The sequence below is a fragment of the Syngnathoides biaculeatus genome, chromosome 8 (genome assembly GCF_019802595.1).
Source record: "Syngnathoides biaculeatus isolate LvHL_M chromosome 8, ASM1980259v1, whole genome shotgun sequence".
NCBI classification, from domain to species: domain Eukaryota; kingdom Metazoa; phylum Chordata; class Actinopteri; order Syngnathiformes; family Syngnathidae; genus Syngnathoides; species Syngnathoides biaculeatus.
The window spans coordinates 23,674,695-23,700,983 of record NC_084647.1 but is presented as its reverse complement, the minus strand read 5'-3'; the positions used below and the strand labels follow the sequence as shown (position 1 = coordinate 23,700,983).

At 44.7% G+C, this 26,289-nt stretch overlaps 2 protein-coding genes across 5 annotated transcripts; one reads left to right on the top strand and one right to left on the bottom strand.

Annotated features, from left to right (window-relative positions):
• Nucleotides 1–558: 558 nt before the first annotated feature.
• LOC133504726 (uncharacterized membrane protein C3orf80) lies at nucleotides 559–2,599 on the bottom strand. The gene has a single exon (XM_061827271.1). The coding sequence runs from the start codon at nucleotides 2,389–2,391 to the stop codon at nucleotides 1,717–1,719; it is 675 nt and encodes a 224-aa protein (XP_061683255.1). The 5' UTR covers nucleotides 2,392–2,599; the 3' UTR covers nucleotides 559–1,716.
• Nucleotides 2,404–26,279, top strand: LOC133504727 (uncharacterized). 4 transcript variants are annotated; one of them, XM_061827274.1, is made up of 7 exons: nucleotides 2,404–2,413; nucleotides 2,596–2,701; nucleotides 16,484–16,748; nucleotides 23,359–23,431; nucleotides 23,523–23,631; nucleotides 25,578–25,652; nucleotides 25,744–26,279. In XM_061827274.1, the coding sequence occupies exons 3-7, from the start codon at nucleotides 16,545–16,547 to the stop codon at nucleotides 25,823–25,825; spliced, it is 543 nt and encodes a 180-aa protein (XP_061683258.1). In that variant the 5' UTR covers nucleotides 2,404–2,413; nucleotides 2,596–2,701; nucleotides 16,484–16,544; the 3' UTR covers nucleotides 25,826–26,279. The 4 variants fall into 4 exon arrangements, with proteins under 4 accessions (XP_061683258.1, XP_061683259.1, XP_061683257.1 ...); XM_061827275.1 differs by lacking the exon at nucleotides 2,404–2,413 and having other exon boundaries at nucleotides 2,595–2,689; XM_061827273.1 differs by lacking the exons at nucleotides 2,404–2,413; nucleotides 2,596–2,701 and adding an exon at nucleotides 4,934–7,141 and having other exon boundaries at nucleotides 16,484–16,685; nucleotides 23,526–23,631.
• Nucleotides 26,280–26,289: the final 10 nt, after the last annotated feature.

The following is a 26,289-nucleotide window of genomic DNA, read 5'->3' as shown; positions in this document are numbered from 1 at the left end:
GTTTTCGGTACACCATACAGTTTGCTGAAGTGTTCCTGGGCCCATGTGGTGATATCCTTTGCACATTGATGTTGGGTTTTGATGCAGTGCCGCTTAAGGGCTCAAATGTCACAGGCGTTCAGTGATGCTTTTCGGGCTTGCCGCTTACATTGCAGTATTTCTCCGGATTCTCTGAACCCTTTAATGAAATTACGGACTATAGACGATGAAATCCCTAAATTCCTTTCAATTATACATTGAGGAACATTGTCCTTAAACTGTTTGACTATTTTCTCACGCACTTGTATCCTACTGAATGACAAAGCAAATTAGGGAAGCTCCTTTTATACCCAGTCGTGGCACCCACCTTTTTCCATTTATCCTGTTCACCAGCGGCACGTTCCAAACATTTTTTGTTGAGAATTCCTCAACATTCTCGATCTTTTCTGCCACCTGTCGCAGTTTTTTTAGAATGTGTTACACCCATAAAATTCCAAGTTCACGATTATTTGCTAAAAAAAAAAAAAAAAAAAGATTTGAAGATTAAATGTCTTTATGTGTTCCATTAAATATTGATTGAACATGATTTGCAAATCATTGTAGTGTATTCTGGTTTTACATAATGTCCCAAATACTCTGGAACTGGGTTTGCACAAGGTGTGCAGATAACGGCACCATTTCTGAAAAATTCACTATAGCTTGTATGGTAAGTCAAATTAGGTTGTCATCATATCCGGATACATGTGGAAATGTATGTAAATTCAAAATAATTAGTAGTAGTATTTGATAAGTTGTTTTATAAATTACATGAAAAGAGTTACTTTGTTCTGTTATTGTTATTATTATAGTCCTATATTGACCTGTTGGTCTACAAGGGAGTGGAGATAGCAGTCGCAATTAAATTTTACTTCTGCCTGCTCATTTTCATCCATCCATCTGTCAATTTTCTGAGCAGCATATCCTCACGAGGGTCGCAGGGACTGCTGGAGCCTATCCCAGTTGTCAAGGGCAGGTACAACCTGAACTGGTTGCCAGCCAATCGCGGGGCACATAGCGACAAACAGCCACACTCACAAATCACACCTATAGGAAACAATTAATGTCCAATTAATGTTGCATGTTTTTGGGATGTGGGAGGAAACCGGAGTGCCCGGAGAAAACCCACCCAAGCACGGGGAGAGCATACAAACGCCACACAGGCGGGGCCAGGTTCTCAGTACTGTGAGGCCAATGCTTTGCTTACATTATTTGTTTTTTGTTACTTTTATACGTTTGAATTTAAAAAAAATTAAGTTGCATCTGAGAAAATGAAAACACCGATTACAGTACTGTTGAAATTGCAGTCGTTTTTAGAATTTGTAGAAATCGCTTAAGAATTGTCAGATTGCTCTTATGATTTGCAACGCTTACAACGGGATAATATCCATAAGCGCGAATATTTTCTGGGTGGGAATTTTTTTTAATACTCGCTATACATCTTAATAGGCCATTTGAGATCAAAAATTGAGGTGAATGTAGCCATTTAACAATAATTAGTTTCATACCTTTGATTTAAACTATAGTTGTCAACATTTTTATCGACTCATTTACATATTGCCGAGTACTCATTTGCATACAAAAAGCAACTGTACCCCTTGTAGTCTCTCATTTATTATAAGTCAACATTCGGTGTTAAAATTGCACTTGAGAGTAAAAGTGAAATAATGGGATTTTGTCTTAAACTGGGTGTGGTTTCCGTCAGACTGAGTTCCGAGATGTCCTTGGGCTGGGCAGCTGCCCTCCCGACCTTTCCAGAACATCCAGTCTGTGCTCTCCAGACCCCAGCCCGGCCGCCCTGCCTCTGCCCGGTCCGCTCGTCTCGTTTTCGGCCAGCAAGTTGTCGTCGGAGCGGTCCCGGTGCATCTCCTGCATGCTCTCTTCGTACGTGGGCAAATATTTGACCTCGTCGTAGGCTGGTAGGTTGGGCGAGGCGAAGTCCACCGGGTTGCACTCGGGGTAGCGGTCCAGCAAGGAGTCCTGGGAGGCGGACGCGTGGCCGTGGAAGAGCGACGGCTCGTCCCCGCGTTCCTGGTGCGGGTGGCGGCGCGGTCGTGGGCACACGATCCGCTGGATGAAGTAACCCATGGCGAAGAGCAGCAACAGGATGAGAATGCCCGACAACTTCCGCGTGAACCACCCCACGTTGTCGAAAAAGATGTGGATCGGGAGCTTGCAGCAGCGAACCGCGGCGCCTCCTCCTCCGCCGCCGCCGCCGCCGCCGCTCCCGTTCCCCGCCACGTTAGGCGGGCAGCACTGTTGTCCATCGGCGCACTGGACCTCCCCGCAGCTCCGCAGGGCTTGACACACGGAGAGGAGGCACGCCGAGAAAAGAGTGCCCGTGCTTCCGCCGCCTCCGCCGCACAGACGGGGCATCGTTGCCGGGTGTTCCGCTCCGGTAAGCCCGCAGCGTGAAAGTCAGGTGTTCCTCTCCGAGCCTGAATGTTTGGTTGCGACTCACTGCAGCGGGGCGCGGGACAGCAGGTGCACCCGCCCTCTCTCGCCCTCCTTACCGTCCTCTCCCTTCTTCTTCCTCCTCCTCCTCCTCCTCCACCTCCTCCTTCTCCTCCTCCCCGGGAGACATCTGTGATTGGAGTGGATGATTGAGGAGCATCATGAATATCTGATCGTGCGATCTCAAGTGCGAAGACGCATTCTGCTGCTACTGAGACCGGTAATAGTGCAAGTAAGCAAGGACACAATACCGCATTTAAATGTGTGCGCGACTGGTTGTCCGTGTCTACATGTGCCCTGCGACTGGCAGGCGATCAGTTCGGGGTGTACAGTAGTCGGAAGTCGGCTGGAATCGGCACCAGCACGCCCGCTCCCTTAGTCAAAAGAAACCAGCGGAACAATGAATGAATGAATGAATATTCATTCCAAAAAGAAACGAAGACAAACTCAATATATATTTTTATAGTCTGCGTGGTACCTGAGCAAGGATTACTTATTAAAAAAATAAAAAAAAGAAGTGTATGTCCATTTTTTTTTTTTTTTTTTGAAAAGCAGACATTTCGCAAATAATCTTTCAGAAGATTTCGTGATAAAATGGTAAACCGGCCTTTAACTTTATTTAGCACGTTCTGTAGTTATGGCAAGGAACTCGACCTGATACTGGCAGTGTTTTCTTTTTCTTTTTTTTTTTTAACAGGAAATGAACACAAACGATGCAGAAACACAATCTTTAAAAAAAAAAAGACATAACCTTGTTTTTAGTACATTTTCATTTATTTCAAGCTCAATACCAAAAAAGGTTGCAGTGGTGTAATGAAGTCTTTTTTAAATGCTCCACTGCCATCTTTTTTTTTTCTTTTATGTGATGTCTAATTTTCATTAGTTCCAACCAGAAATGAAATATTTTTAAAATCTCGAGTTTTTGGAGGGCATGTGGTCTATGGTGTGACCCTGGTGCGGACGGCCTCCTGAGATGGGGCTTTCCTAACTTAGATCACCATATTATTTTTAAACCTGTCTTTGTGTGTGTGTGTGTGTGTCCTGTGGACCAGCGTTGGTTTGATTTTTTTAATGTTTATTTTTATGGTGTAAAGCGTTTTGGGTTGCAGTCTTTGTTGAATGAAAACCACTTACAAATAAATTTTGCATGATTGATAGTTCTTTAAATAAAGTAGAAGTAGTATGTGACAGTAAAAAAAACTTTTTATTTTTGTTAAATACATTTCAGTCAACATTTTTACTGTAATATAAAGTACACTTGCAGAGTAAAAATAAATTTAAAATATCATACAATACATTGTATAGTGTTCAAATAGATTTTAGAGTCAAAATATTTCAAATAACACTTCTGTGCAGTGCAGTTTTGTTCTACTTTGAAGTGAAGACCCGTAGGCCAGATCCGGTCCACTGGGTCATTTTATGTTGGCTGCCAAAGCTTCACACATTTTTCCCTTAATTTCAGTTCAAAACCAGTTATTCCTCACAAAAAATAATAACAATCACACAAATGTATGACAGAGTGTTATTACACATTTTTCCCTTAATTTCAGTTCAAAACCAGTTATTCCTCACAAAAAATAATAACAATCACACAAATGTATGACAGAGTGTTATTAGGGTATCCATTTGTAAGTGGAACAACTAAGTGGAACATGCCATGTGCCAAATCCGTAAACAAACATAGTCCCGCTCAGATTCTGCATTGCGGATGTTACCTAGTTTCAAAGTTTCTTATCCTTTTCAAATCGTGAACATACTCATCACTAACTCACAACTCTGCCCTGGATTGATATTTTCTCTGTTATATGCAGTTTATCCAGACTGTGGTGTACAAAACAGTAAGACCTCTTCTTACTTCATGTTATGCACAGTAACTAACCCTAACCCTGTACTTGAGTATATGGTCCCCCCCCCCCCCGAAGAGCCCACTCTCAGGCCACTTTATACCTTCCCAGAATGCCTGGTGGCCACAGCAGAGTCAAACTCGACGATACAAGGCGCCAACTGATCTGCCCGTCTCATAAAAAATGAATACTCCTTTCCATGTGGGCTGGAATGCCCCCCCGACCCCCATCTCCCCATTAAAGGAGTGTCTGGATTCACATTTTAGTCTAGCACATCACTCTTGAGGACCATGACTTTGTAGAACATTGACAAACATAAACATAAAATGTCCATTTATTAATTTATCTATATTACTCGTTATTAGCTGTGACTGACACGGCCACTTTCAACTCTACAGTAAAAAAAAAAAAAAAATATATATATATATATATATATATATATATATGTGTGTGTGTGTGTGTGTGTGTGTGTGTGTGTATGTATATATGAATATATACATAAATGTGTGTGTATATGTATATATGAATATATATATAAATGGTAAACTAGACTAAATGTTGATTTGTATTCTCATCAATTACACCAAAAGCAAGAAGCTTCACTTGTTTGAAAATAATCCTCAAAAAGGATTTGAAGGACTTTATTATTAAAGGCGAATTCCGGTGGTTTGGATTAACAATGTATCCAATAGGTCAGGTCCTATGTAAATGCGATGTTAATCCTCTCTCATTTAATGGTGTTTTGAGAAGATTTTTATCGGCAATTACGAATTTTCACGGGCGCCGTCATTTTGGCGAATCACGTGACCTACGTGTGCGGGTGTGACGTAATAAATAAAAGCCAAAGGCTCAATGACGTCTGGAAACAATTGTGGCCAGCGCTGATTTCTCGGATTTATCGCGGACGCGGAGTTTGACTACTCAAGAGGCCGACCCGCGGGACATTAAGTGCATAAACAAAGGCACCGGAATTCCCCTTTAAAGGCCTTGGGTTCTATTTTCGGTAGCCATAAAGCCACCATGGCAGATTGGTAAGCGGTAATTTTGCAGACGCGTCCGAGGGAGTGTATTTTAAAAGAGGGCGGTCTGCGTCGCTGTAGGAGCTGACCGAGTTTGCTACCAATCAAAAAGGCTCCTCTCGTTCCCTTTAAGAGTGGCGCAGTGACAGTCTCGCACTGATTACGTCTGTGTGCACAAGAGGATGAGGATGAATCTGTCTGAGTGGAGAATTGTCATTGGTGGTGGTTGCTGTGGGAACAGACAATAGAGCATGAACTGGTGATTACCACTGGTAAATTAACGGTCTCATCTATCTTGTGCAGCTTTAGAAAAAGCTTTGTAACCCTTTCTAATTACTTCATTTCTCTGTTGTTCTTGAAATGTTTTGGGGTCAGATTGATTTTGTCCGATAAATTCAGTTTTAGTCCTTTTTTTTAATTGAGCAGGTCGGGAAGTAATCAGGCTTGAGTGTGTGAGTGAAAACTAACCAAAAATCATCATTAGCCACAATTATTTCATGGCTTAACAAGGGGTTATCACCTTTTAACACAGGGCTAGGTAACCTAGGATATTTTTTTTTCCTTAATAAACAAATTTACGACAGAATTTTCAGTTCACCTGGATTATATTTGTCCGAGATGTAATTTACATTTGTTTGATGATCTTAAACATTAAAGTGGGGTAAGAATTTGAGAAGGGGGCCAATTATTTTTTCATACCACTAAATGGCTTTTGTGTAGTGTCAGGACAATTTCATGGTCCTGAGTTCCAATCCCACCAGCAAAGATATGAGGGCCGATACTGGTGTATCAGTCCATAGCTGGTTAGGTGGGCAACACTGTGAATATTTGTCAGTACGTCTGCTCCGCAGTTCTTCAATTTGGGGTTTGGATTTGGATCGCGGCCTTCCTCTGTGGCATTTGCATAAACTCCCCTTGCTTTTGTGGGTCTTCTTCAGGGACTCTGGACTCTGAAATATTTCCAAATGTTGCCTGTGCGGTCCAGAACAGTTTTCTGATGAAACAAGGTATGCACACAGTTGCCCGTGAAGTTGGAATTAATTTCGTTATTTCAACTTTTTGAGCAATGGTGTATTTTCAAATGAGGTCCGCAAGGGCAAGTTAGGACCTCAACAGTCCGAAGGCCCAAATGCACAATACAGCAAATCCCATTACTACAGCTTTACAACATAAAGTTTACCAGAAGCTCGGCGTGATGCGCCCTAATTTATGCAGCATCGTATTTCTTGTCTGTACTCTACCTCAATTATGGAAACACGAGCAGGGCTTCTGTCTAACCAAATAAACAAATACACAATCAATAGCCACTGGCTCCAAGCAGTGACTCCACAAATCTTTTTTTTTCCCCCCCTTTTCCCCAGTCCACATACCGTGTAGCTCCACGGGTTTTTCCCGGCACTTCTGTCATTGCGCCGCTCAGCGCGGCTCTTATTGACACGCGCTGCTATTTTTAATCCGAGCGGTTTAAGTGTTTCAAAACGTGTCAAAAAATGCCGCTTTCTTTCCGGAGGGAAAGATTGAGATCATCGGTGGGGGTGGAGAAAGAGCACAATGCCTTCCAACTTGCCGCCAGTCATTTCAATATGGTGGCTTCTCCGTGTTTGCCATCTTTGTTTTTGATTGTATTGAGCTATAAACCATTTCCTCTGGCTTGTCACTATGTCTCCTCCGCGACGGCTGTTAACCAACCACTTCCTGCTTCTTGCCCCATAAATACATCCAACAAGTTAGTTCCAGTGCAAATAAGACTTCTCTCCCATAATGGAGCAACTTTCATCTCAACAAACATCCGTGGAAAATGACTTTTGGGTGGGTTCCACACACACACACACACACACACACACACACACACACACACACACACACACTGATAGAAGAGATGTGTTCATAAACTGTCGTTTCAAATGGACTTTTACACAAAATAGTTTTTTTGGCAGGAAGGTGCTCGACTTGTGGTGAACATGTCCCCCTTAAAAGTCAGGAAGTTCTGGGTTTGAATCTCGTGTGTGGTGTCAGGCAACCTGGCTGGCTGCCACATTCCCAAAAACTTGCATGCTAAGTTCATTGAAAACTCGAGAGAGAAATTACATGTCGGTGTGAATTTTAGTGTGAATTCTTGTCAATTAGTGCCCCGCTAACAGCCGGCAACCAGCTCACTTCTTGCTCTAACCTCAGCTGGTGGAGGTTGCATCTCACTTTATTGTATTTATTTAATTGCTTATTCCCATCAATTATTCGAGTAACTGCATGCAAATTTACTAAAAGCACAACATTTATTTTGCCATAATTTTTGTCCACATGTGGTCACCATCCTCACATTCTACATTGTAGTATCTGTGACTTTGATTGTGTGTGTTTTTTTTGAAAAGGCGGGGCCGATCCCGTCGGGTGACTTAGCGGTCAGCAAATGAGAATCTAAAGTTGGCTATTGTTGGTTCAGGGTATCAACTAATTTTTATTAATTGACTAACGCTGAACCAGTTGAAGTGGTAGGTGTTTATTTTGTTACCTTTTGTTCAAGAAGGCGATTAAAGGTGCAAAGGCTGCTATCGTTGACCACCTCTGGAGGGAACCAATTCATTCTAATTGGCCTTGAGAGGATATATTCAATTAAGCAATGATGCTTACTTTATGATAACTGTGCGATTCAAAAGTCTGCAATATGATAACACTGCAAAACTGCAATATGGTGAGATGCGCACTAGTTCAAATATTATTTGCCAAAGGTTTTATCACACTGCAACCTCTATGCTAAGTTTGATGGCCCATTGATGGAGTTTTGCATTGTGGGTTAGCATTATCCTAAATGTAAATTATATACAAAATATGATATTTTGTTATAGTTCATCTGGGAATGCCAATATAAATATATATATGTGGCGGAACGGTGGATCAGCTGGTAAAGCGTTGGCCTCACAGTTCTGAGGTCTTGGGTTCAATACTGGATCCGCCTGTGTGGCGTTTGCGTGTTCTCCCCGTGCCTACGGGCACTACGGTTTCGTCCCACATCCCAAAAACATGCAACATTAATTGGACATTCTAAATTGCCCCTAGGTGTGGTTGTGAGTGCGGCTGTTTGTCTCCATGTGCCCTGCGATTGACTGGCAACCAGTTCAGGGTGTATCCCACTTCCTGCCCGTTGACAGTTGGGATAGAATCCAGCACTCCCCACGACCCTCGTGAGGATAAGTGGCAAAGAAAATGGATGGATATATATATATATACACACACATCCATTCATGCACTTTCTGAGCTGCTTTTCCTCACAAGGGTCATGGGAGTGCTGGAGCCTTGAAGCTCATGTCTCGAAAAAGTCATGTCATAACTTGGGTACTACTGTCAATTATTTTTATAATTTTGAGGATAGAGCATTACATTCTGAAGGTGTACTTAGTCATCTGTCCCGTGAGTATCCGGTAAATACAGAAGGGGAATTTACTTGCTTCAAATGGACATAATAGATAAGTGATTTCTTGCTGTACACACACATGCGTCCACACGGGCCATTCGCACAAAAGGCATCTTCGCCCCTTGCTGCATTAACTGCACTGATCATTGGAGGCAGCCGCCTTCTCTATGGACACCGATAACACGCTGACTGTAGTAGTACTGCGCTGTAATAAACGTGTGCCTCCATTAATCCGCCACAAAGGTTTCTTGTTGTGCTTTAATAATTCAGCCTTATGGGCTCCATTAGGCCCGTGTCATGATGAATGGCGGCGTTCATTTTCATCTGTCAGAGACGTTGATGCGCAGTGCCACCCTGCCGCTCAATGTCACGCTTATCACGTTTGCATTAATTATGAAACAATGAAAGGCCTGTTGGGCCTCGCATTTTGTTAATGGACTCGGCCAAGGTCCCTGGGTTTTCTTGGTCTGCGTCAGAGACGCAAGTCATTGCCTCGGGGTCACCGCCCTGTAGGACGCATCCAGCATCTTTACTCACTTCATTTAAAAGCGACTTATTATGGATTTTTTTTTAATAGCTTGTCAATAAATGTTTGGTTGTCTTGCATGTCTTGCCACCCATTAAGGTTGAAATCCAAGTAATGCTAAAGCAGATTGTCAACCGGTGTGCTGTGCGAAATTTTAATTTTGTGTGATTCCTCCAAAAAAATTATTTATTTACAAGAAATAATGCATCTGTGTTCATCTATTTGCTCCAGTGAGTCATTGTGACAAAACAAACGCATTTCTTGTCATGATCCTGCCGCTCCAGCCCGGGCTGTGCGGGTGTCCGCGCGGTTGCTCTGATTGGGAGGTGCACACCTGCGCCTCATGCAGCCTGATTATGCTGTGTATTTATATGACCCCGATGACGACTGGCCGGCCCGTTCCAGCACACTCATATCCCTGATCGACAACCTGTGTGTACCGACCTTCGTCCGTTCTCCGACCAACCTTGTAAGCCTGACTCCTTCGTTACTTCTGCCTGCTTTGATCGTTCTCCTGTGTACGGACTCCTGCCTGCCCGCTCACCTGCTCTCTTCGCCCGACGTCCCAACTACCGCTGCCGCACTGGACTGCCTGCTCGATCCCCGACCTCGGCATATAATAAACGTTTCACCTTGAACTACCTTGCATCGTCCGAGTCCTGCATTTGGGTCCTACCCCCGATCCGATGGGACGTGACAGAACGAACTGGCCAACACAGGACCCAGCAGGAAAGACCCGGTGTCGCCGGGACCGACGCAAGGTAGACCGTCTGCCGGAGGACCAAGCCTGTCCGATCCGGGTAGGCTCCCTGACATCCTCCGATTCCGTGTCTTACGCTCCGCCAGCGAGGTATGAATACGTCCCGAACACGACCCGTCCGGCTCCTCATATTCTTCTGGACTCTGACTTTTCGGAATATGAGGAGGACCGTGATTTGTATGACCAGCTGCCGGCGTACGACTTCGATTATTCTGATTATGAATCTGCTCGTCCGATCTTTCATCCCAGTCAGTTTGTTTCACCTCCCCGCGTTTCCAGCACCCCAATGTCTTCACCCGGTAGATCAAAGTACACCAATCGGTACGAGGGAACCCGATTGGCCATCTACCCGGGACCTCCGCGGGGCGGCCAGAGGAGACGCCCCGTCCGGGCGCTCCCCGGTACCTCCCGCTGCGCGGCAACTAAGACATCGTCCTCCCACTCCTCGCCGGCAACGGCGAAACTGGCAGACCCGCCGCTGGTGGCGAAGCTTCCAGCCCAGAGGGAGGAGGAGCCGCCAAACCACGAGGCGTTCTGCCGCGAAATGCGGGCGCAGGTAGAGCGGCAGAGCGCCGAATTGGCGGCTCGCACGGCCCAGGTCCGGCAAGGATTGGCGAACCAGCCTAGCTACGCTGACGTCACAACTGCGACGGACTCGCTGCTGATGCAGGTTCACGTGGCAGTTGGAACTGACCCGCTACCGAGACACGCCCACGTGTCAGTTTTGACTGACTCTCTGCCTACTCTCGTTCACGTTGCCGTGGAAACCGACCTGCCCCCTCGCCAAGTCCACGCTGTAGTGGGAACAGACTCGCCACCTTGCCAAGTCCACGTCGCAGTGGGAACGGACTCGCCTCCTCGCCATTCCCACGTCGAGGTTTTGGCTGTTCCGAGCAGAGTTCATGCGGCAGTTGGAACTGACACGCCCACGTGTCAGTTTCGACTGACTCTCTGCCGACTCTCGTTCACGCTGCCCTGGAAATGGATTCGCCACCGCGCCACACCCACGTTGCTGTCTCAACGAATGCACCGCAAGCTCACGTGGCAGTGGGGACCGACCCGATGCCGCCTCACGTTGCTGTCCAGGAGGTGGCAACATCTCCTCAGCCGCTTCCCGTCTGTGCTCTGGAGTACCAGTGGCGACCGGGCCGCGGTCACTCCCCGTTCCTGCTCTGTCGTCGACCGGCCCGTGGACGCTCCACACTTCTGCTTCGTCGGCGACCGGCCCGCGGACGCTCCCCGTTCCTGCTTCGTCGGCGACCGACCTGCGGTCGCTCCCCGTTCCTGCTCTGTCGGCGACGGTCACGCCCGTACGTTCCCGTCCAGGAGGTGGCGATGGTGACACTGACACTGCCTTCTCACGTTCCTGTCCAGGAGGTGGCGTTGGTGATGCTGCCTCCGCCTTCTCACGTTCCTGTCCAGGAGGTGGCAACGGTTCCCCAGCCGTCTCACGTTCCCACCCAGGACGAGGTGGAGTTGGTGATGCTGCCTCCGCCTTCTCACGTTCCTGTCCAGGAGGTGGCGTTGGTGAAGCTGCCTTCGCCTTCTCACGTTCCTGTCCAGGAGGTGGCAACGGTTCCCCAGCCGCCTCACGTTGCCGTCCAGGAGGGGGCAATGGCACCACGGCCTCCTCACGTTCCCGTCCAGGAGGAGGTGGAGTTGATGATGCTGCCTCCGCCTTCTCACGTTCCTGTCCAGGAGTACCAGCGGCGACCGGGCCGCGGCCGTCCCACGCCCTTGTCTCGACGGTGACAAGAGCTGGGGAGTTCTGATGAGCCACCCAGGAGCTGGAGAGACTTCGGGGTGGCGGTCATGGCTCTGGTCCTTCTCTCCATCATCCTATGCGCTCCTGATGGCTCCCAGCCGCTTCTGGACCTGGCCTCGTTGGTGACCAATCCACGACTGCCTCCTGACCAAGCCTCGGTGCCGACCAGTCCCTGGTCGTCTCGCAACCACGGCGTGGGAGGTTCTCGGTCTGGTTCCTGCTTCGCCGTTTGGTCCCTCACAGAGGTCGTCCGCCCGAATCGCCCCGTGGGGACCCTGGTGCTTGGCGTTCGGGTCGTCCTCCTGACCTGTCCACCCGGACGCCTCACGTTTGGTGGCCTGGATGGCCACCAGACGGGGGGGGCGTTTCTTTCGTTTAGGCACGTCTGGGAGCAGTGCCTTTGAGGGGAGGTACTGTCATGATCCTGCCGCTCCAGCCCGGGCTGTGCGGGTGTCCGCGGTTGCTCTGATTGGGAGGTGCACACCTGCGCCTCATGCAGCCTGATTATGCTATGTATTTATATGACGACTGGCCGGCGCCAGTTCGTTGAGCTTCATGTCCCGTTCCAGCACTCTCGTATCCCTGATCGACAACCTGTGTGTACTGACCTTCGTCCGTTCTCCGACCAACCTTGTAAGCCTGACTCCCTTGATCGTTCTCCTGTGTGCCGACTCCTGCCTGCCCGCTCACCTGCTCTCTTCGCCCGACGTCCCAACTACCGCTGCTGCACCGGACTGCCTGCTCGATCCCCGACCTCGGCATATAATAAATGTTTCTCCTTGAACTACCTTGCATCGTCAGAGTCCTGCATTCGGGTCCTACCCCTGATCCGATGGGACGTGACATTTCTTTTAGATGGCAGGAAGTACTTAATATACTGTAACTGCATTTTCTGACATTTTTGTTTGCTGGTGTGATTTTCTGATTGTAAAATATGTGCCTTGGCTCCATAAGAGTTTAAAATCACTGCTCTAGAGTACTTGTTAACGCTTTCTAAAAACGTGTCTGCTCATAAAGAGCTCATAAAGACAATAAAAAAAACATTTTGATCATGAAAGCGCCACTTTTTACAATATGATGTCATTGACTAGGCAACACCCCTTGAAGATCATGTAAAGTGAATAAAAGTTCAGCATTATGCTGTATGTTTGAAGATAGTGGGCAAAGACTAACAACTGTACAGTACTTGGCAATTTTTTCAAATTTAAATTTGGCAGGATTGTTAGTAACACTTCTTCATAGTGTGTCAAAAGCAGATATTTCTTTTCACTTTACAGGGACTTTAAAAATGACATGTCCAAAAAAACTACAAGTCACTCAGCAAACACACCTCAAAACCAGTTAAATCTTTACAATCTATTCCTTTCTACCATTAAAAAAATACAATAGTGCTATTTTTCTTAGTTTGAAAAAAAAATGGAGGGGGGGGGGCGTGTGGGTGGAACGAACTTGTTCACAGAACAAAGTAACTTCCCAAGTCAAGGTACCACCATATTTGACAGCGACCATTAAAAAGTCATTTCTCGTATCCCCTTTAAATGTAATAATGTACTCACCCTTAACTTTGGAAAAGGAGCTAGAGGCTAGCAAGGACACATGGTTAACCGTACAGCGTGACCGTGTGAGGCAAGTCTCTTCCCGAGCTCTTCGGGACGACCGTGAGTGGGTGTCATGCACGTATTCCCGTCGGCTTGAACTCTTAATAGAAAGCAGGGCCTGCCGTGAGTTGTCCATTGTGCGAACGCGCAAAAGTCCCACACCGCAGCTATTTCACACCCACGTACTTCCTCTCATCTTATCGCTCGGTGTGGCGAAGAGGTCTTTAAACTGGATGAGGCCGCACCAAGAAAGCGAACAGTATGGGGCGGCTATGCTTACATAGGGGTCTCGTTTGGACAGTTTTCTGTAATGGATGGAATTTGATGTAATAAATGGGAAAGTGATGACGTGGGATCAAGGTCACTGGATGGACTGCTTGAACTTGGATGCGGTTTCCCTAAATGTGTAGATGTTGGCTTAAAAGCCTTTATTTGAGAGGAAAAACAGCCCCCCCACACCCCACAAAAAAAAAAAAAAAAAGAAATCTTAACAAAGCGCCAGGGTCTCGAGGGAACGGCTCTCAGAAGCTTGTGCTGAGCTTTGCATTTTCACAGAGTGGGGAATAACCGTACAAGAGCGCTCTTATGGTGTTCCCATACTGCGATACACCCCACCCACCATTTCCTTCTTTGAGACAGCTTTGATGGGTAAAGCGCGCTTTAAGTGATGTGACTCAGCATCATTTCTTGTCTGTTCAAGTCTGATTGTCTCGAAACAGCTGGGCGGGGGTGGAGTGGGGGGTACATTCAACGGGCCAATTCATTAGGTACACCCACCCGGTAATACAAGAGCTGAATCGAAAAATTAAAACTCTATTTACAAAAATATTACAAATAGTGGTTCCCCGCTATCCAAGGTTAATTTGTTACGTGATTAAGGTCATAACTCAAAACATTCATCAGTCATCTTTCCCCACTGAAATAAAAGGAAATGCCATTAATTTGTTCCAGCCTCGCGCAAATAAACAACAGCTGTTCTATAATGTACTTTTTAAAACCATATAATTCTTTTTCAGTGTTCAATACATTTGCATTTAATCTTTAAGAACTCTTGTGTAATTATTTATTTAGGTTATTTTTTTCATTTAATTTTGATATGCAAAACATTTTATTAGAATCTTTACAGTGCAGTTTGTATTTTATTATATCTCGACATGTTGTTACAATTACTAACAACTTTATTCAAAATTATTTTTAGGCTCATAATTTTTGAAGAACAGTACTCGGCTATTGTATTTGAATGTTGGTCATGATTGTTGCACACGTTGCATTTTTTTAAGTGGTAGGCAACTGGGTGTAAAAAGTTTGGGAACCACTGTAATAAATAAAAATAAGTTTTGTCTATCATTTACCAAATGGTGAGTATGAATGTCATTATTAACCATATTTTTTTAAAAATTCCCAAAACTTTACAATTATGTCTTTATTATGAATTGGTCTTTGCTGTGATTTTGAGCCTGTAACCGTTTAATAAATGTACTTGATAATAGTATAATGCAAGGACTCACATTGCTTATGCATTACAGACTTCTGGTCACTCGGCAGCTGTGGCCCGGTGGCTTTGTCTTTTGCCTTCTTTGTACAAATGTACACATGTGCAATTGCGACACCAGCTTTTCCAAAACTAAAAGGAAAAGAAAAAAATCTTCTCACCAAACCACAGGGACCCCCCCCCCTCCCCATGTCTATAGGACAACCTGTCCACCAACAAGCAGCTGGGGATGACTCACTTCCTGGATCCTGGAAACAGCAGACAAACACCTGGAGGCTATACATAGGGTAAACTTTCCCTTTTACCCCCCCCCCCACTCTGACACCACTGCTCCACTCTGCTGAGTCACTAAGAAGAAAAAAAAAACATGGGGGGGGGGGTTAGGGTCGGGGTGGGCTGGCTTTTTAGGAAGGTGATTTCAATACATAGTTGTCCCTGAGCGATTTCCCCAGCAACTCCATCTGAGCCTGGGCATCAAAGGGGGAACGTCAAAGAGGGGTCATGACCCGGAACATATCGCAAACAGCTAATGTTGCAGTGAAATGAGGCAAAAAGGATGGATCGTCTGAAGTTATGACGCCCATTCACAACTACTACTTCAACTAACGCTTGTAACATGAGCCAATGACCTTGCTGCCTCACAAACATTTTATTAACGCTACATATAAACAGTTTGAGGAAACATTTTAACTTTTCGTAACAGTTCCACAAGCTTAAAGAAGTGAATGCACCCTTTCATCCACTTTTCCCCACAACAAATCATCAAAATGATCACACTTTGTCACTGCTTGGCCCACGTTCGATGCCGCAGGCCAGGGGTCAGCAACCTCGAAATCGAATTGAAGGTCAGAAGGTGGATGGATAGATAGCTGGGATAGGCTACGGCACACCTGCCAGAAAATGGATGGATGGGTGGATAAAAGAATCCTCCTTGTATTCATGAAATTGCAGCCACCAGTAGGGAAACAAAAGGCCCATCTGCAAGTGAATTCTGCCATTTTTAAAAATCAAAGAATCTGCAAGCCTTTTGTTTTTAAGGGTAAGGTACGATACATTTGAAATGATGTCATAATGGTTGGCATCATACTTTTGTGGTGTATTTACAGTTTTGAGTTTGAATATTGATAATTATAAACACCCTCACTCGTGGTTATCAATGGTTAATTGTTATGTGCTTTTTATAACAATTTTGATTTCATGTTCCATGGTATTTTTCTCATGTAAAATTGTAACTTGACTTAATAAAAGTTGTTGTATGATAGTTGCTTGCAACCGGAGCCCATTTGACGAAATTCCCTTGTGGAACTTGCCTAAAATGGTAGCTTTGAACCAAAATGGTCAATTTCCTGCGCAATTTCCTGTGTGTCTCCTTGAGAATTTTCCCTGTTATGATAAACATATCCACCCAATTTCGTGTCGATTGTTGAAATCAGTGTCTGGGGTGCGTTTTTTTTTTTTTTGGTGGGTGGGGGATGGGGAACTTCCAAGGAGCGCTACTCTGTGGGTTTTATCGGGCCCACAGTGGATTTGTTCTGCCGGAGCTGACATTATCGTGCCATGTTTTAAAAATAAACATTTTTTTCCCCTTTATTTCTCTCAAGCTGCTGGGCCTCCACCCCCCTGAGGACCTCTGGCGAGTTTCAAACACTGAACCTCAGAACTATGAGTCAGACGTGGCAACCGCAACTCCCCGTTGAACGTGTCTACCTTTTGAGATCTCTTTCCTTCCGTCCTCTGCACGATTCCTACTTGTTCTCCCAGCAGACGTCCACCAGTGAGCGACTGCGAATCGCAGCCCACAGGGTAAGATGGCAAGAAATTAAGAGGACGCGGTGTTCTGCAGCACACAGCAAGTACCTCTCTGATGTAAGATTGAGTAGTATAAGTGTTTAATTGATAATAATTATAATAAAATAAATAATTATAATAAATTCATAATCATTAGTCTTCTTTTACTTTTCACTCAATTGGGCAAGGTAAAGGAACAGTGACCCCTAATGAAATGATATATTTCACACATTCGGATTTTTAGCGGATATTACAATTGGGCAAATCAGTCCAGACCTAAACATGGCAAGTACTGGGTCTAAACACGTAAAATTGTCTGAACGCGTCCTCTTTGGTGCACCACATATGTTCATCATTGTTCAGCGGGTCTATCTACATCACTGATGGTTTAGTGGTACACACGCGAGTAACGTCGGATCGATTCCCGCTCAGCGATGTGGCCAATATGTGCCGTGCGACTGACCGGTGAACAGCTCAGGGTGTGGTCCACCTTTCACCTGACCTTAGCCGGGATGGGCTACAGCATTCCTGCAACCCTACTATGGATAAGCGGCCTGGATAAATGTTGGATCAACTTTAAATATGCAGTGCCTCATTTTTAAATTGAATTGTTGACGTGTACGGTGACACTGACGTCTGGCTTCAGTTTGTCGCGTGTCTATTTTGTGACCTCCCTCGAAGGAGTGCGCCCATCCAAGTTGAAATAAATCAATACATGCCATGTGATCACAGAGCACCTCGGGGTTGATTCTGTATAAAGCTTCTGCTTTCAACATATTTTTTATCCAGTTCGGGCCAGCTCGCAACGGCGCGATGGATTTCCTTTCCAATTATTCATTGATCATTTTTCCGCCTGCAGTGACATCTACTGGAAATTTAAAGTATCGCAGGGCACAATGAACGCTATTGACACTGACAAGCCAAAAGTTTGTGTACACAGTGGATTGCAAATAATACAAACTTGGTCAACAACCATATTATTTGGTGCACCTAATGATCAATAATGATCCGACAGTAAAATCTAAATTATTTCATGAAATGATTACAGCGAGTTTTGACGTTGGGACTGTGGAGTTGTGCAAGTTACCTTGAATTTGGATTTGCAAATACAGATAAACAATAATAAAAATAAAACATTTTGATCGATTCATCCTCCAAAATGCAAATTTCCACGTTTGGATGTGAACTCTTCAAATAGTGGGCGGCACGGTGGTTCAGGTGGAAAGCGTTGGCCTCACAGTTCAATCCGGGACCCGCATGTGTGGAGTTTGCATGTTCTACCCGTGCCTGCGTGGGTTTCCTCCCACATCCCAAATACATGCAACATTAATTGGATACTCTAAATTGCCCCGAAGTGTGATTGTGAGTGCGGCTGTTTGTCTCCAAGTGCCCTGCGATTGGCTGGCAACCAGTTCAGGGTGAACCACACCTCCTACCCGTTGACAGCTAGGATAGGCTCCGGGACTCCCACGACCCTCGTGAGGATAAGTGACTGAGAGAATGGGTGGATGGATGTTTTAGACGTGTTTCAGAGTAGTAGCTCTTCACATTTAGCAGAACCAAAGCTGCAAAGCAAAGCAAATTTATTTATATCGTGCATTTCACACACAAGGTGAGTCAATATGCTTTACAAGATTCCTGTACATGAGTTTCCAATGAGATGTATTTTTAAATGGAACCTCAGTGGACAAGTACCTAGTTCGTCTGCGTAACGTTTCCTGAGTTTGAATATCAGCTCGTGACTTCCTGTGTGGCGTTTGTCTCATAGTACTGAGGCTTCCTCCCACGTTTTCTCCCCCACAAAAAAAAAAAAAAATGCTTGTACGGTTCATTGAAAACTATATTTTCTGTCAGTGTAAATGTGAATGTTGAGTGCTTGTTTGTGTGAATGGTTGCCCTAAAGCACTATTGTAAGATGAAGGAAAAGGACAGTAGAACATTGATTTCAAGGAATATGTTGAAGTGACAAATGCAGCCCTATGGGGGCACAAACCAGTGCAATCTGTAGGCCGATCCCAAGCCCGGATAAATGCAGAGGGTTGCGTCAGGAAGGGCATCCGGCGTAAAAACTGTGCCAAACAAATATGAGCATTCATCGAAAGAATCCCATACCGGATCGGTCGTGGCCCGGGTTAACAACACCCGCCCCCGGCACTGCTAACCTGCAGGGCGCTGGTGGAAATTCAGCTACTGTGGGTCGAAGACAAAGAAGAGGAGGAAACCGGATCCATCGTCAGAAGAAAAAGAGGAATGCACAGAGCCTACAGCTGAGTGTAGGGACTTTGAATGTTGGGACTATGACAGGAAAAGCTCAGGAGTTGGTTGACATGATGATTAGGAGAAAGGTTGATATTCTGTGCATCCAAGAGAGCAGGTGGAAAGATAGTAAGGCTAGAAGTTTAGGAGCAGCGTTTAAATTATTCTACCACGGAGTAGATGGGAAGAGATATGGAGTAGCGGTTATTTTAAAGGAAGAGCTGGCTAAGAATGTCTTGGAGGTGAAAAGAGTATCAGATCGAGTGATGAGACTAAAATTTGAAATTGAGGGTGTTATGTATAATGTGGTTAGCGGCTATGCCCCACAGGTAGGCTGTGACCTAGAGTTGAAAGAGAAATTCTGGAAGGAACTAGATGAAGTAGTTCTGAGCATCCCAAACAGTGAGAGAGTTGTGATTGGTGCAGATTGTAATGGACATATTGGTAAAGGAAACAGGGGCGATGAAGAAGTGATGGGTAAGTACGGCATCCAGGAAAGGAACTTTGAAGGGCAGATGCTGGTGGACTTTGCAAAAAGGATGGAGATGGCTGTAGTGAACACTTATTTCCAGAAGAGGGAGGAACATATAGTGACCTACAAGAGCGGAGGTAGAACCACGCAGGTAGATTATATTTTGTGCAGACGATGTAATCTGAAGGAGGTTACTGACTGTAAAGTAGTGGTAGAGGATAGTGTAGCTCGACAGCATAGGATGGTAGAGTGTGGGATGACTCTGGTGGTGGGTTGGAAGATTAAGAAGACAAAGGAAGAGCAGAAAACCATGTGGTGGAAGCTGAGAAAGGAAGAATGTTGTGCAGCCTTTCGGAAAGAAGTGAGACAGGCTCTCGATGGACAGCAGAAGCTCCCGGAAGACTGGACAACGACAGCCAAGGTAATCAGAGAGACAGGCAGGAGAGTACTTGGTGTATATTTTGGTAGGAAAGGGGAGAAGGAGACTTGGTGGTGGAACACCAAAATACAGGGAGTCATACAAGGAAAGAGATTAGCGGAGAAGAAGTGGGATACTGAGAGGACTGAGGAGAGGCGAAAGGAGGACATCGAGATGCGACGTAGGGCAAAGGTAGAGGTGGCAAAGGCTAAACAAGAGGCGTATGAAGACATGTACACCAGGTTGGACACGAAAGAAGGAGAAAAGGATCGCTACAGGTTGGCCAGACAGAGGGATAGAGATGGGAAGGATGTGCAGCAGGTCAGGGTGATTAAGGATAGAGATGGAAATGTGTTGACTGGTGCCAGTAGTGTGCTCAATAGATGGAAAGAATACTTCGAGAAGTTGATGAATGAAGAAAATGAGAGAGAAGGAAGAGTTCAAGAAGCAAGAGTGAAGGAGCAGGAAGTGGAAATGATTACTAAGGGGGAAGTCAGAAAGGCACTACAAAGGATGAAAAATGGAAAGGCAGTTGGTCCTGATGACATACCGGTAGAGGTATGGAAGCAATTTGGAGAGATGGCTGTGGAGTTTTTGACCAACTTGTTCAACAGAATACTAGCGGGCGAAAAGATGCCTGAAGAATGGAGGAAAAGTGTTCTAGTTCCCATTTTTAAGAACAAAGGGGATGTTTAGAGCTGTGGGAACTATAGAGGAATAAAGTTGATGAGCCACACAATGAAGTTATGGGAAAGAGTAGTGGAGGCTAGACTCAGGACAGAAGTAAGTATCTGCGAGGAACAGTATGGTTTCATGCCTAGAAAGAGTACCACAGATGCATTATTTGCCTTGAGGATGCTAGTGGAAAAGTACAGAGAAGGTCAGAAGGAGCTACATTGTGTCTTTGTGGATCTAGAGAAAGCCTATGACATAGTACCAAGAGAGGAACTGTGGTACTGCATGCGTAAGTCTTGTGTGGCAGAGAAATATGTTAAAATAGTACAGGACATGTATGATGGCAGCAGAAGAATGGTGAGGTGTGCCTTAGGTGTGACAGAGGAATTTAAGGTGGAGGTGGGACTGCATCAGGGATCAGCTCTGAGCCCCTTCCTGTTTGCAGTGGTAATGGATAGGCTGATAGATGAGGTTAGACTGGAATCCCCTTGGACCATGATGTTCGCAGATGATATTGTGATCTGCAGTGAAAGCAGGGAGCATGTAGAGGAACAATTAGAAAGATGGAGACATGCACTGGAAAGGAGAGGAATGAAGATTAGCCGAAGTAAAACAGAATATATGTGCGTGAATGAGAAAAGTGGAGGGGGAAGAGTGAGGCTACAGGGAGAAGAGATAGCGAGGGTGGACAAGTTCAAATATTTAGGGTCAACAATCCAGAGCAATGGTGAGTGTGGTAAGGAAGTGAAGAAACGGGTCCAAGCAGGTTGGAACAGCTGGCGGTAGGTGTCTGGTGTGTTATGTGACAAAAGAGTCTCTGCTAGGATGAAGGGCAAAGTTTACAAAACAGTGGTGAGGCCGGCCACGATGTACGGATTGGAGACGGTGGCAGTGAAGAAACAACAGGAAGCAGAACTGGAGGTGGGAGAAATGAAGATGTTGAGGTTCTCGCTCGGAGTGAGCAGGTTGGATAGGATTAGAAATGAGCTCATTAGAGGGACAGCCAAAGCTGGATGTTTTGGAGACAAGGTCAGAGAGAGCAGACTTCGATGGTTTGAACATGTTCCAAGGCGAGAGATTGAGTATATTGGTGGTAGGGTGCTGAGGATGGAGCTGCCAGGCAAAAGGGCGAGAGGAAGACCAAAGAGAAGGTTTATGGATGTGGTGAGGGAAGACATGAGGGCAGTTGGGGTTAGAGAGGAAGATGCAGGAGATAGGCTAAGATGGCAAAAGATGACACGCTCTGGCGACCCCTAACGGGACAAGCCGAAAGGAAAAGAAGAAAGAATGTTGAAGTGACACACCTTAACTCAGAGACAATCTTTGAGTGCTTGGGAGGAGCTGACTTTAACCTGGATTGTTAGCAGATTGTTAGCAGAAGAAGCGAGGGCCACATGCATCACATCACATCACATCACAGCATGTACCTGTACTCGTGCAATTTCTGAGGATATTTTCATTATCAAATAATCTAGAAGCAATTTATGTACTTTTCATGATATTAAACTGTTTTGGTGTGGTTCATGAGTATTTTGCGCATAGCTGGAAGGCCTCACACTTCTGAGGTTCCGGGTTCAATCCCGGCCTCACCTGTGTGGAGTTTGCATGTTCTCCCCGTGTCTGCGTGGGTTCCTCCCATATCCCCAAACCATGCAACATTAATTGGACACTCTAAATTGCCCTTAAGTGTGATTGTGAGTGTGGCTGTTTGTGTCCAAGTGCCCTGTGATTGCCTGGCAACCAGTTCAGGGTGGACCCCGCCTCCTGCCCGTTGAACGCTGGGAAAGGCTCTAGCACTCCCTGTGACCCTTGTGAGGATAAGCAGCAAAGAAAATGGATGGATGGATGGATAGTTTGGGGATACTGCTAATGTCACGAACAGTTGTCAGTCAATTTTGCAGTTTCCAAAATATTTCTGTTAATGGCTGCCATTTTCCTTATCCTCATCTGTTACTTGTACACATCTTAAAACCTTTTTCTTTCCCCTTCAGGGCATCCCATATTGTTGGTGCCAGGATTTAGGTTGTGGTTCTGAATGATTTTCCAAATTCTCATCTTTACAAATGATGATCGTTTTAAACCGAGATACGAACATAATTATCGAGTCAAACTTCAGGATTTTCCCCCTCTGACGATTAAAGTCAGTGAAGGCTCTTAATGATTAGCTTGACCGATGATCACGTGGTGTGAGGTGTTGTGAGAGTGATTTAACATTCCTGATCCGTTGGAAAAAATGTCCGGGCCCGACAATCGTAAATGTGAAAAAGATATTGGTTATCGTCGTGTGTGTGACGTGACTTGTTCGTCATCTCGATTATGCCACAAGAGGGGTTGAACCGGTTCTTCGACTTTACTGCTCTTTCCTCATCGGCTCTTTGGAGCAGGGAGATGCCTGTGCAACAGGGCGACATTTTAATAAATCAATATTTAGTCGTTCAACCCCTGGTTCATTTACCTCAGAACACAAAAAAGTTTTGCCAAATTTCAGTGCTACTTTACAAGATTTGATACGATAAGTTCCAGTTTCCGTTGGGCGTTGGATCCATTTGCTCATCGGCTTGATTTAAAAAAAAAAAAAAAAAGTTGAGAAACATTGCTTCCTCTCCGATGTTAGTCACTTTTAGTAATTTCCAGCAAATGATTGTGTAACTTATTCGGAGTCAAAGAACCTGAAAAGGGAAAAGAAGTCAGAGGAATGACTGATGCGCAATTGGCGCCACTTCTGCTTTTCTCCTCCTTAAATTTGACCGTCTGACCGTTCTCACTTCATTCACTTCTCGAAGACTCAAGCGTGACGAAGCGAGACAGCTGCTTACATTATTTTTTTGGACACTTTCCCATTTGTCTCATTTGTTGCCAAAATGCAGAACAGCGGAAGCCTGCCGAAGAGTTTGCTGGTGATGGCCATGCTGGCGGTGGTGGTCACGTGTGGAAAAGGAGGTGAGTTTGTCGAATATCTCGACGTCTCTGTTCGAAGCCTCAATGACAAGACTAACATTTTTTTTTTTTTTTTACTTGTGTTCGGGTCCAGCAGGGAAGCCGACGGAATGCTGCAAGAAGGTCAGCAGCAAGGAGATCACGGAGGAAGTGTTGGCATTCAAAGTGGAAATACCTCAATTGCCATGCCTGCCAGCCGTCATGTAAGTAGAGCAACAATGTCCCGATATTATTTTCAAAAATATTCTTAGATTTGCATGCATATAAAGTGCCATGAGGAAGTATTTGCCCCCTTCTGGATTTTTTTTTTTTTTTTTTTTAACGCACATCTATTACACGCAAAGTTTTCAAATCATCAAACCAATTTTAATATCACTCGGGGACAACGTGAGGATATACAAAATGCAGTTTTCGCATTACGATTCAATTTACTTAGAAACTTTACAAACTTTTCAGAACCTCTGTGAAAAAGTAATTCCACCCTCTTGTTAAATCCCAAAGTCAAATTTGGAAAAGGTGAGTTCAATTTGACAAGCCACACCCAAACCTGATTAGCACTATATGCTGAATAGAACCTGTCAGAGAACGTGAAGTAGGCTACAAGAGCTCAAGAACCAATGCATCATGCCACGATCCAGAGAAATTCAAGAAGTGATTAAAATTGGTTTGATTTGAACATTTTACCTGTGACCCAAAACAGAAGTCAGGAAGGTGGCAAATACTTCTTCATGGTACTATATATTTAAATAAAACTCGTGGGCGGCGTTGGTTAGTACGTCTGCCCCACTGTTCTGAGGATCTGGGTTCAAACCTGGACAGGCCTGTGGGTAATTTGTATGTTCTCCCCGTGCCTGTGTGGGTTTCTCTGGGCACGCCTGTCTCCTCCCACATCTTAAAAACATGCAACATTAATTTGAAACTCTAAATTGCCCCGGGGTGTGATTGTGTGTTTGTCTCGATGTGCCCTGCGATTGGCTGGCCTCCAATTCAGGGTGTACCCCGCCTCCAGCCCGTTGACAGCTGGGATAGGCTCCAGCACTCCCCGCGACCCTCGTGAGGATAAGCGACTAAGAAAATGGGTGGATGGATGTTTTAGAAGTGTTTCAGACTAGTAGCTCTTCACATTTAGCAGTACCGAAGCTGCAAAGCAAAGCAAATGTATATATATCGTGCATTTCACACACAAAGTGAGTCAATATGCTTTACAAGATTCCTGTACATGAGTTTCCAATCAGATAAATTTTTAAATGGAAGCACAGTGGACAAGTAACTAGTTCGTCTGCGTTACGTTTCCCGAGTTTGAATATCAGCCGTGACTTCCTGTGTGGCGTTTGCTCGGGTGGATTGTCTCATAGTACTGAGGCTTCCTCCCACGTTCTCCCCCCACAAAAAAATGCTTGTACGGTTCATTGAAAACTATATTTTCTGTCAGTGTAAATGTGAGTGTTGAGCGCTTGTTTGTGTGAATGGTTGCCTGGCAACCGGTCCCAGATGTATCCTGCCTCTTGCCTAAATCATCAAGGCATACAGAAGATAAATGAATAAAGTGAACTAGCAAGGTTGCTCCAGCTGGCATATGAGCAGAATGTGGTCAAATCCAAGAAAATGTGAGAAACAGCGCTTCCATATGACCAAACAGTACAAATAGAGAAGCACTGTGGGACTTTATTTTACTCTCACGTTATGCGTCGCTGCAAAATTGATCAATAAAAATCTAATTTGAGATTATGCAAGATTTGAATAACAATGCAAATTTCAAACTAGTTAAACAAATTTACCTGTTTAAAAAAATATACATTTGAAATGTGAAAAAAAAATAAAAAATAAAATAATTAAATAAATATTCATCCATCCATCCATCCATGTATTTTCATAGCCAGTTATCCTCACAAGTATCGCGGGTAAAAAAAAAAAATAACAAATAATAATCATAATGTTCAATTTTGGAATTTCAAAATATTGATGATAATAATGATACACCCGCCACCCTATAAAAAACAACAATAAACATCATTAACCATCCAGTGGGTCGTCATGATCCAGGAACACTACTTAAAAAAAGATAATGATAATAATAATTAATAATAAGAGGAAAATATGATAACCAAGCTGTGTGTTTGAAACTAAATGTGTCATTGACATCCTTCAGCTTCTACACCAAAGATGGCTACTACTGCGCTCAAATCCGCGCTCCGTGGGTCCTTGAGAAGACTGCTGCTATTAGGTGAGTTGAACCTTCATCACATCATCATCATCGTCGTCTCTGTGTCATTCTCAAGTTCTTCTTCTTTTTCTTCCTCGCGTCAACCTCACAGAAGGGCGGCCGTCGCTCGGGCTTTGACCACGAGCTCGCCATCCCACAGCTCGTCCGTCCTCGCCCCCGCTTCTTCATCGTGATCATCCTCCTCTTCGTCGTTGCAAGAAGATGAGCATGAAGCCTATTTTGGAGGATGAAGACTTTAGTCTCTTGCAATTATTTATTCATGTTAATTTAATCTTGCAGTAGTCTGTATTTATGAGCTAAACGTTGCACCTGTAACTTATTTTTGTGCCGGAAAGCCTCCAGAGGCCTTCAGGTTAAAATGTGTGGCGGTCAGCACATTGTTGGAACTTTGATGCAAAGTTCAAATATACTGTCATTGCAAACACTGAATAAACTTCCTGTAAGTTGACTTCACATGCAATTGTATTTTTACATTGAAAAAAAATTAATTGTCTTTAACACATTTTTAAAAATCTCCAGTATAATCCAATGCAATAAATCACTTCAGCTTTTAAGAATCACATCGAACACTCAATTGAGCAGGATATATTTTTTTTGTTTGCAATGTGAAGCACCAAATTTAGTGACAAAAACCCCC

Bases quoted from the DNA above. Each gene is read 5' to 3' on its own strand.
- LOC133504726 (XM_061827271.1), bottom strand. From the start codon at position 2,391: ATGCCCCGTCTGTGCGGCGGAGGCGGCGGAAGCACGGGCACTCTTTTC.
- LOC133504727 (XM_061827272.1), top strand. The intron at 23,432-23,522 runs GTGAGTTTGTCG...GTTCGGGTCCAG, and splicing joins GGTCACGTGTGGAAAAGGAG to CAGGGAAGCCGACGGAATGC. The intron at 23,632-25,577 runs GTAAGTAGAGCA...GACATCCTTCAG, and splicing joins CCATGCCTGCCAGCCGTCAT to CTTCTACACCAAAGATGGCT.